Genomic DNA, 11,539 nt, shown 5'->3' with positions numbered 1-11,539 from the left:
CGGGAAACAAAGGACCAAAGAATAATCCTGAACGATTTGTAGCGATCACAACTTCACAGCAGGGGCCAGGTCGCTGATGTGTTTCACACACTGCAATGTCGCTGGGGAGGTCGCTATAATGTCACAAAACCGGTGACGTTACAGCGATGTCGTTTGCGATGTTGCAGTGTGTAAAGCCACCTTTAATCTTGTTTTTCTTAAGCCATTCAGAGGTGGACTTGTTGGTGCACTTTGTATCATTGTCCTGCTACATAACCCAAGTGTGCTTCAGCTTGAAGTCACAAATAGATCGGCGGACATTCTCCTTCAGGACTTTTTGGTAGACAGCAGAGTTCATGGTTCCATTTACCACAGCAAGTCTTCCAGATCCTGAAGAAGCAAGACAGCCTCGGACCATCACAATACCACCACCACCACCATATTTTACTATTGGTATAATGTTCCTTTTCTGAAATGTGGTGTTACTTCTACTCAAGATGTAATGGGATATTCACTTTCCAAAAAGTTTAACGTTTGTCTCATCAATCCATAGAGTATTCTCCCAAAAGTCTTGGACATCATCAAGATGTTTTCTGGCAAAACTGAGACAAGCTTTTATGTTCTTTTTTTCTCAACAGTGGTTTTCATCTTGGAACTCTGCCACGCAGGACATTTTTGCCCAGTCTCTTTCTAATGATGGAGTTATGAATACTGACCTTAACTGAGACATGCAGTTCTTTGGATGTTGCTGTGGAGTCTTTTCTCACTTCTTTGATGAGTTGTTGTGATGCCCTGGCCTATCAGGTCATCACAGGGTATTGTGCAATCTACCCTTCTGTGCAATATCCACCTCCTCCTTGGTTAAGGGTCCCTAACCAAATGGTGTTGCCATAGACCAGCTAATCGAAATCCTAGGAACACTCTGCATCACACCCACCAGACACACCAGTGGACGGCCTGAGTGGGATAGGGTCGCCCACTTGGGGGGTTGGTTAAGGGGAGGTCACGAGTGTCAGGAGTGAGTCAGTTAAAGTTGGAGGTGAAAGTGAGAGGAGGTCAGGAGCCGGGCTCCTTGAAGTACTAAGTAGCAGACGTTGGTCTGGGCCTGGTAGGATATTGACCTCCGGTAGCAAGGGATCGTGACAAACGGCAAAGACATTGTCGTGGAGCTCAGCCGGCGGCCTTATACCATCACCAGGCTGGGACCAGGGCACGACGGGGTATGCACACACAGTTTCACTTCAGAACAGTTTCAGGAAAGCACAGCTTGAGACAGAGAAGAGCAAGGCCTCTGGGGTGATGCTGAACGGCTCTCCTCAGAGGGGCCGACTGGGTACCGTGCAGGCTGAGAGAGAAGCAGGAGACTACTGTGTGGAGTTGTGAGACAGAGGAGCAATACGGTAGCCGGAGGGTGAGCCCCAACAGCCCCTTCGGGACCGGCGCCACACAGGGTGCAGAATCCCCACAGTAGAACATAGTTCACGTTGGACTACCAGAATCTGCAGGGAAGGGGGATTTCATGTCCCATTGCCCACCACCAAAAGACCCGGGGCATCATCAGCAAAAAGAGACAGGAGCCACGGCCACGGTCGGGTCCATAACAAGTTTCGCGCTGCCTGCGTACGGGATGGTAACTAAATCCAAGGACACTAAGGTCCCTAAGTAGCTTCACGCCACGTGGATCCACACTACAAGGCGCAAGGAGGAAGGTCTCATATGCTTCGCAACACTGGTGGTGACCTCTGATTCATCTGGGATCGGTTGGGGCCCATCACAGCGATGACTGGTACTCTGAGGGTACAGCACACAAGCTGAGTAAAACACCTGGAACTGTAGTCCCTGTGTGAGACTCTGATTTGCCGTCGCCCCGTGCTTCGGCACCAACAGCCCTTCTCCTATCGCCACTGTGCTCCCTGGGGCTCGCTCCACCGGTGGGGAGCTGGACCATCTGAGCTGCATTGCCATCAGCCCCAGAGGAGAGCGACATCTCGCAGCAGCTAATCCCTGGCTGCACACCATGTGTGGCACTGCAAAGTAAACCCCCATCCCCTGTTACCCATCACCTTGCAACCCTCTTTTGATGTGGCTGACAGGGCCATAGATCTGGGTCAGGCCATTCACAGCAACCCCAAATACCACTGGCCTGGTGACGAGTAGCCTTGCAGATCCCGTGGGGCGCTACACATGTTTTCGCCATTTGTGGATAATGGCTCTCACATTGGTTTGCTGGAGTCCCAAACTTTAGAAATGGCTTTATAACATTTTCCAGACTGTTAGATCTCAATTACTTTGTTTCTCATTTGTTCCTGAATTTCTTTGGATTGCAGCTTGATGTTTAGCTTTTGAGGAACTCTTGGTCTACTTCACTTTGTGAGACAGGTCCTATTTAAGTGGTTTCTTGATTGAGAACAAGTGTGACAGTAATCAGGCCTTGATGTGGCTAGATAAATTGAATTCAGCTTCCCAAAGACACGATAAACCAAACTTAATTTATGTTTTAAGGGGGGAGGGGTCTATCACTTTTTCACACAGGGACCTGTAAGTTTGGATTTCCTTTTTCCTTAATAATAAAGACCATCATTTATAAATTGCATTTTGTATTTACTTGTGTTAACTTTATCTAATATGTAAATTTGTTTGGTGATGTGAAACATTTAAGTGTGCCAAAAATGCCAAAAATAAGAAATCAAGAAGGGTGCAAACACTTTTTCACACTACTAGAGAAGTTATTTGACTTCCTGTACAGTCAAATTGTTAGAAATCAATTTCACTTTTCCTTTCCCTCATTGTTTATGGATGGGTCGGGATTTCTATCAGGTTTATGGCCTCTTTGACAGTGGGAGAATTTTCCTGTAAGAGCTGCAGCTACCCTTGGGTTACCATTTTGCATTGCCATGAATTTATATAATTAAGAATTAATTCAATACATTTTTAATAGCCTAACTGAGGTAGGCAACTTAGGTGCTTATTTACATTTTGATTCTAAATAGTACTGCTCTTTAAATTAGTCCCTTTATATAACTGTAGACTTGGGAATCCTTATATCGAATGCATTGTGCTCTGTGAGGATTCTCCAGTGACAGAGCCGGGAACGGCAGTCACATGGCTGCAAGTATGCGATATACAAACTCCAGGCCAAAATCCAACTACATGAGTGAACGTAGCCTTGCTCATGTAAAATGTCGGATTCTGGTATGTATATCGTATACTTGGAACCACATGACTGCCATTCCCGGCTCTGACACCGGAGAATCCAACAGCGTGTAGTACATGCAATGTGAGAATTCACAAGTCTGCAGTCACATAGAGTGACACATAGAATGACTGCAGACTTGTCTTTTTGGTCGGCCAGTCTCTTTAAAGAGAATAGAGACCAAATGTAATGTTATTACTTAAGAAGGCCATACATTTTTAGCTGTACAATGTAGAATACATTATGATGTGTTTTCTCTCTTACTGTTGCAGAAACCTTTCTTATATACCATGACCAGAAGAATGTTTGCATAACCCATGGCAAGTATGTGACCGTTACCACATGTAATGTGACATATCGCAGTCAGCAGTGGAAATGGACTGAAGATGGGAAGCTACATAGTGTCAAATCCTCCATGTGTCTGGGCATTTCTTTGGCTTCTGCATCACACTCTCGCCCAGCAATTCTTGTTGACTGTGCTAAAGCTCCCACCTGGACTTGTCATAAAAATGAAGGACTTCTTGAAGTTGCAAATTCCTCTCTGTTCTTGAGGAAACAGGCATCAAGGGTTGTTGTCAAACAGGGAACAAAGTATCCCAATACCTGGAAAAGACTGGAAGTGGATGAAATGGGAACAAGCGCATTTGAGAATATATGTTTAGATGAAGGTTAGTAGTGCAAAACCATTTACATTCAGTATGTTAGATGATTTATTGTCTGCAAATAAAACCTTAACGTAGCTATGGTAATATTATTACAATATTATAATTTACTTACTATATCAATATATACAGTACTGTACAAAATTTGTAGGCAGATGTGCAAACTGTGAAATGAGGTGGGCTCACGAGGTGGAGGTGGATCCTGTAAAGCCACTGCTCAGAGTGGACACGCAGACGCTGGTGTAGCAGCCAGCCAGAGAGAGCTTACGCAAGACAGAGGTAAAATACAAAAATAATACCGTAATTTAACAAAGTGCAGGAAATCACAGATAGATAACAAACAACAAGCAGAGTTACTGACAAAGCTGGCAGACAGGTAACAGAGTTACTGATGACTGGAGACAGGTAACAGGATGACTGGAGATCACAGGCAGACAGGTAAAAGAGTGTCGGGAGTAACATGGAAGTCTGACAACCTCGGAAGCCGCACAAACACCAAAGGCAGACACGAGACAGAAGATCCAAAGACCCCAGGCAGTTGCAGACAGGACTCCAGAGTTCGCCGGAAGCCACTAGGCAGCATAACAAACCAACTCCAGCTCAGTTCCTCAGAACTGTCTCGCACAGGGTTTGTCTTCATCAATACCAGGGCATGAGTCTTTGAAGTCTTTAAAGGGAACCTATCAGGTCAAAAAAGCGTTCTGACCTACAAGCAGGAGCATGTGTGAGCTGCTAACCCCTTCCTACCCATCCCTGTGTTGTTATATTGTGTAATATGAAAGTAATAAAATAATGTTTTATTACTTTCATATTCCCTATGGAAATGACAGGGTCTCTAGCCCCATGGGCATCTCATCGCCCTGTGGGTGTCTACATGCTTTCCATGGTATCACGCCCTGTGTGCGTGATACCATGGATTTACATCAGCGACGTGACCGTCGCTACTTTAGAATCTCGCGCATGCGCGCTTACCATTCTCGCCGCCTCATCCTGGTGTTTTCTGGTCAGCTTCTGATGCGCACTGCGCATGCTCAGAAAACACCTGCGGTTCCGGTCATGCACAGTGCGTGTCAGAAGCCAAGAAACAAGCGCCAGGATGATTGTCGAGAATGGTAAGCGTGTGCACGCGCGAGATTCTAAAGTAGCGTTGGTCAAAAGTTCAAATCACCCTCCATTCACCCCATTGAAAATAAAACAGTTAAAATATACAAAAAATACACATATTTGGTATTGCTGCATTCAGAAATGCCCGATCTATCAAAATATAAAATCAATTAATCTGATCGGTACACGATGTGGCGAGAAAAAAAATCCAAACGTCAAAATTCAGTTTTTTTGGTAGCCGCAAAAATGTTTTAAAATGCAATAACAGGAGGTCAAAATTTAAAATCTGTACAAAAATGGTACCATTAAAAATGTCAGCTCAAGATTAAAAATAAGCTGTCACTAATCCCCAGATCTTGAAAAATGAGAATACTACTGGTCTCAGAAAATAACACTAAATAATCTCGCGCATGCGCAAACACCGCCACAGTGGCTTGCGCAAGGGCGAACTGTGCCTGTGCGAGCCGGGGTAATGACTGCACAGACGCGAGATTTGGCTGAGCAGCGTGAATGATGACGGCGGTGTCATCACATCAATTATGAAAGGAGGATGACGTAGAAGACCACAAGGAGGAACAGGAGACAAAAATGAGCATGCCCATCTGAGCCACACAGGTAATTTGCATACCTAACGGTCAGGTTTTATAAAGTTATATTTGGGGTCTACAAGGGGAGTCAGGGTATGAGGTACACGTTCATAGAATGCAGCCCAGGAGCTGCAGAAGGTGACACTTTTGGTTTCATAGTGAAAAAACTGGTGACAGGTTCCCTTTAAACTGTATGACTTGGGTCAAATGTTTTGGATATTCTTCCACAAGCTTCTCACAATAGTTGATAGGAATTTGGGCCCATTCTTTCTGACAGAACTGGTGTAACTGAGCCATGTTTGTGGATCGCACCTGCCTTTTGAGCTCTGCACATAAATTTTCAATAGGATTGAGATCAGGGTTTTTTGATTGGCACTCCAAAACATTGACTTTGTTATCTTTAAGTCACTTTGTAACCAGTTTCGCAGTATAGGGTGCTTTACACGCTGCGACATTGCTTAACGATATATCGTTGGGGTCACGTCGTTAGTGCCGCACATCCGGCGCCGTTAGTGACATCGTAGCATGTGACACCAATGAGTGACGATAAACGAGCGCAAAAACGTGAAAAATCGTTGCTCGTTGACACGCTGTTTATTTCCTTAATTTCATTCCTGCTGCAGGTACGATGTTGTTCATCGTTCCTGTGACACCACACATCGCTATGTGTGACACCGGAGGAACGATGAACATCTTCTTACCTGCGTCCACCGGCAATGATGAAGGAAGGAGGTGGGCCCGCATGTTCCGGCGGCTCATCTCTGCCCCTCCTCTGCTATTAGGCGGCCACTTAGTGACGCCGCAGTGACGTCGCTATGACGTCGAACGCACCTCCCCCATGAGGGAGGAATTGTTCGGCGGCCACAGCGACGTCGATGACAAGAAGGTATGTGTGTGTGACGCTGCCGTAGCGATAATGTTCGCTACAGCAGCGATCACCAAATGTCGCATGAGCGACGGGGGCAGGTTCTATTGCGCACAACATCGCTAGCTATTGCTAGCGATGTCGCAGTGTGTAAAGCACCCTTATGCTTCGGATCATTGTCCATTTGGAAGACCCCTTTACTCCCAAGCTTCAAGTTCCTTGCTGATGTCTTGAGATGTTGCTTTCTTAATGATTCCATCTATTTTGTGAAGTGCACCAGTCCCCCCTGCAGCAAAACAACCTTGTTGGGATGGTGTTCTTAGGCTTCAAAGCTTCTCCCTTTTTCCTCCAAATGTAACAATAGTTTTTATGGCCAAACAGTTCAATTTTAGTTTTGTCAGACCACAGGACATGTCTCCAAAAATTAAAGTTTTTGTTCCTGTGTGCATTTGAGAATATTAATCTGGCTTTCTTGTGTTTGTTTTCGAGTCATGGCTACTTCCTGGCAGAGTGGACTTTCAACCCATGTTGATACAGTACTCGTTCTGTGGATACTGACACAATCTTACTGACTTCTGCCAGCATCGTCACAACGTCTTTTGCTTTTGTTCTTGGGTTGATATGCACATGTCTAACCAAAGCACGTTCATCTCTAGTACACAGAATCCGTCTCATTCCGCAGCGTACATTCCCATCTTGTTTGTACTTGCATATAATTGTTTGTACAGATGAACAATGCACCTTCAGGTATCTGGAAATTGTACCCAAGGATGAACCAGTCTTATGCAAGTCCACAATTCTCTTCCTGAGATCTTGGCTGATTTCTTCTGACTTTCCCATGATGCTATACAAAGAAGCAGTGTATTTAAGGTGTATGTAAACTTTTGACTTTTCAGAAAGTAATACAAATGCCTTAAAACATTCTCTCTCTCTCTCTCTCTCTCTCTCTCTCTTTCTCTCTCTTACTCGTTATTCTGGCATTTGACATATATAAATTATTTTGGTTCCTAATTGACCTAAAACGGGAAAAGTTTATTCTGATTTCATGTCAGATAGTAAGAAAAACATGCAGATGTGTCTTTTTAAATAGTGTATGGAAACTTCTGCTTTCAACTGTACATGACATGCTGGACTTCTCATTTTAAAATTAAAAGTGTTAATATGCAATGAGGCCACCTTTTGCATCTATAATAATCTCACTCACCTGAGAGGGCTTTTGAAAAGAGATCAGGCACCTATGTTACTGTCATCAGCATTCTAATTCATCACAGAGGTGCTCAATGGGTTTTCTCTCAAGGTTCTGTGCAGGCCACACAAGTTTTTCTAAACTAAACTCATCACACAGTATCTTGATGAACCCTAAATTGTCATGGTAGAAAAGGAAATGATCTCCCCCAAACGTTTGACATAAAGTTAGTAACAATTGTTTACAATAGCTGTAGCATTAGCAAAACTCTTCACTGAACATAAGGGGTCTTATCTGAATGCAACAGTTATGAAATAATTAAAGGAATTGGCCACTTTTATCATTATGTTTACCTTAAATGTTAACACCAAGGAGGAAAAGTTGTGGAATTATGGAAATCACAGGATTGATTGACATGTTAATGATGTGCAAATGCTGAAAATGGAATCAAACTTTTCAAAACACCTCAATTTATTCGGTATCAAGTCATGTCTTGCACAGAAATACATGTACTTACATGCCTTGGCAATAATGAGTATATTAATGGTTGTCTGAGGACTGCCACGCTGAGTGCAATTGGCAGGTAAATCATCAAGGTCCACTGCTGGGGTTCCCTTTGCAATTGCCGATCAATGATGTCCCAGATGTGCTTGATAGCAGGTGACTCCAAAAACAAAGTAGCATGTTTAGGCCATGCTGGCTGCTCCAAGTTGCATGAGTAATAGGTGGCCGGAGTTGTTTTGTTGAAATATTGTTCCTGGGAAACTTTAGAGAATTGGTTGTACCACTGATTACACGACCATATCAATGCAACACCAAGCAGTTAGTGTACCTGAAATGAAGATTAGTGGCGGCTATCGTGCATTATGGTAACCTAACCCAGATGGAGACCAGATGCTGAAATTGAGCAATGGAGGCTGGAAAGTTGGCCTATTCTCTTCAGTGTTGATTTTTGCTTTTGTCTTGCATGCAATAAAAGCCGAAGATTGGTCATTGAGACCACGCAGGCAATGCCATTAAGAAGCCTTCACATGGGAAAGTCACATCTGTCCAACTCCCGGGATTACGTTGCGAGGTGGCATTATGTGCAGTGACCGGGCCATTCTAGTCTTCATTTCAGGTTTACTAACAAATTTCTTTTACTTTGTCCAAAGTGTCCAACAAGCCATTTTTTAACATGACTGCGCCAGGCCACATGCTATTTGTGCTACTATGATTAGCCTGTGTGACCTAACTGTGCTGTCAAGACTTACAACATCTCTGGTTTTGTCTCCCATTGAGCACATATGGAGAATTATTGGTCAGCAATTACAAAGGGATCTGCCAGCAGTGAATGTTGGTGATTTGCATGGTCAAGTGTGATTTGAGTGTGACAGAATGTTTTTCAGACAACCAGTAATAACCTAACTGATAACATGCTAAAGTTGTGAGTGCATGTATGATTGAGCATAGTGCTTATACTCAATAATAATTAGAGATGTTTCAAAAATGTTGTTTCTATTTTTTCATCATACGCAAATCATTGACATGTCTACGATCCTGTGATTTCCAGAACGCCACGACTTTTCCTTCATGGTGTTGTAATTTTAATGTTGAATATATAAATGTGTTGGGGACATTATTTTGTGGCACATACAGATATGTAAGTATTCCACGTTCTCCTCCTGCACTTATAAATACCGTCTTCCTCACAGACGGCACAGCTCTCCAGGTCTCATGGTGGCTGCTGGTGAAGGAACTTATTACCAGAACTATCCATCAGCTTCTTCCAATTGAATAAACCCCACTTTTTTGCAATATGTGGAAGGTGAGGGACAGGGCAAACTATCATTGAACCACATCGAAAGTTGCATACTGTATATGCGGAATTTACAAAGGAATGTCCATTAAAAGTCACAAAAATTGCTATGTCTGAACAAGCCTAAGGAAACCAAGTTAGCATATGTGCCACCTGTAGGCGTCCACAGTGATCTGCTTACATAATGCCCTTTGAAGTCAATGACTAACTATTGTTAAAAGGATAACAAGATATCCTCCAAAGCAATAGGTCACAGATAATGTGGATCTAAAGGTGACTTTACACGCTACGAGATCGCTAAAGCAATCTCGTTGGGGTCACGGAATTTGTGACGCACATCCGGCCGCTTTAGCGATGTCGTTGCATGTGACACCTATGAGTGATTTTGAATCGTCGCAAAAACGTTCAAAATCGCTCATCGGTGACATGCCCCTCTCTTCCCAATTATCGTTGCTGCAGCAGTAACGATGTTGTTTGTCGTTCCTGCGGCAGCACACATCGCTCTATGTGACACTGCTGGAACGACAAACATCTCCTTACCTGCGTCCACCGGAAAAGCAGGAAGGAAGGAGGTGGGCGGCATGTTCCGGCCGCTCATCTCCTCCCCTCCTTTTCTATTGGGTGGCGGTTCAGTGACGCTGCTGTGATGTCGCTATGACGCCGAATGCACCTCTCCCATGAAGAAGGGATTGTTCGCCGGTCACAGCAACGTCGCTGCACAGGTATGTGCGTGTGACGCTGCCGTAGCGATAATGTTCGCTACAGCAGCGATCACCATATATCGTTACAATGACGGGGGCGGGTGCTATCACGCTCAACATCGCTAGCAATTGCTAGCGATGTCGTAGCGTGTAAAGCGGCCTTCAGTTCTGTCTAGTAGATGGGGCCCCAGTTTCAGGCTGTTTTGCTGCAAAACATACACTTACTCTAACAGAGGCAGTCTTATCTTCCGGGCAGTGCACACCCCATAGCCTGGAGGCTCAAAACTATAAAAGATGATTTTCTCTGTACCATCCATCAGGAGGCATACAGGTGTGACTAATTTCAGCTTTATACAACCTGTACACCCATATTGATAACTCAAATCCTCAAAAGGGTTACAAATAGGGATGAGCAAACAGTAACTATTCGGGTTCAGATTATTCGTAACAAATCCCAAAGTACTATTCTGGTATTAGTCACGCATAACAAACCTAATGCAAGTCATGGGGGAACCCGAGCATTTTTCTTGAAGAAATGCTTGGGTTCCCCATTGATTTACATTAGGTTAATTATTTGTGATGAATACCAGAATAGTACTTTGGCATTCGTTACCAATACAAATATCTTACTATTCGCCCATCACTAGCTACAGATTACCTTTAAGGAGTTATCACATTATTTTGACTGAGAAATATCTTTTAGCCTGGCTTGTCTTTCATATCATTTAAAATTAATAATTCTTATGGATTGCACAGCATAAGAAAATCAGAAAAAAACAACCTAATTCTAAAGAGCTGCCATACCACACACAACCAGTGAACAAATTTGACAAGCAGCCATAGTTTTCTATCTTTGTATAACCCCTTTAATAAATTAGAATAAAACGTGTTTTTTTTCCCCCAACACAGATAGAAGGTGCAACAATTTAAAATGTAAGCATTATTAATTCATGGTCAGCTTTTCGGCAGTTATGTACGTATTGTGTATTTCTAATAAAATAAAATAAAGATATAAATACATAAATAAATAAATAAATCAGTTCTCTTTTTTTGATCAAGAGTTAAAAAATTTAGTTTGAATGTTTGCCAAAAGGTCTTCCAACACTTGGCACGTATCATTTCCCGTGGAAGGAAAGGCAGGTCCTTTTCTGCACACTTTGCTTAGAGAGACAGTGCTATACTGGGATTTCTATCTGCCAAGGACAGTTCTTTGCCCACAACGAACAAGTGCTAAAACAATTAATCGCGGTAATAGTAATTACCGTCTTCAATTTAGAACAGAAAGAAATTGTCACCAAGCACAGAAAGGCCAATAAATTAAATTATTACCATAAAAAAATTGTAAAACACTGTTTTTTAGTCTTTTTAAACATATTGTCAATGGCACTTTAAATAATTCACAACCAAAGTAAAAGTCTCAAGTGTGTGCTGTGCACCACTACAGGGAGCGTCATAGGAATGTAT

General features: G+C 43.1%; 1 protein-coding gene across 1 annotated transcript in view; it reads left to right on the top strand.

The window, feature by feature from the left end:
- The first annotated feature begins 3,494 nt into the window (after nt 1–3,494).
- PTPRB (protein tyrosine phosphatase receptor type B) overlaps nt 3,495–11,539 on the top strand; it is a 177,564-nt gene continuing 169,519 nt past the window's right edge. Inside the window, exon 1 of the mRNA XM_075344888.1 lies at nt 3,495–3,840. Coding sequence (XP_075201003.1) covers nt 3,588–3,840 — 253 coding nt within the window. The 5' untranslated portion in view covers nt 3,495–3,587. The remainder of the gene's footprint in view (nt 3,841–11,539) is intronic.

The sequence above is a fragment of the Anomaloglossus baeobatrachus genome, chromosome 4 (assembly GCF_048569485.1).
Source record: "Anomaloglossus baeobatrachus isolate aAnoBae1 chromosome 4, aAnoBae1.hap1, whole genome shotgun sequence".
Classification (NCBI taxonomy): Eukaryota; Metazoa; Chordata; class Amphibia; order Anura; family Aromobatidae; genus Anomaloglossus; species Anomaloglossus baeobatrachus.
The sequence above is the reverse complement of the archived record's forward strand: the minus strand, read 5'-3'. Positions and strand labels throughout refer to the sequence as shown.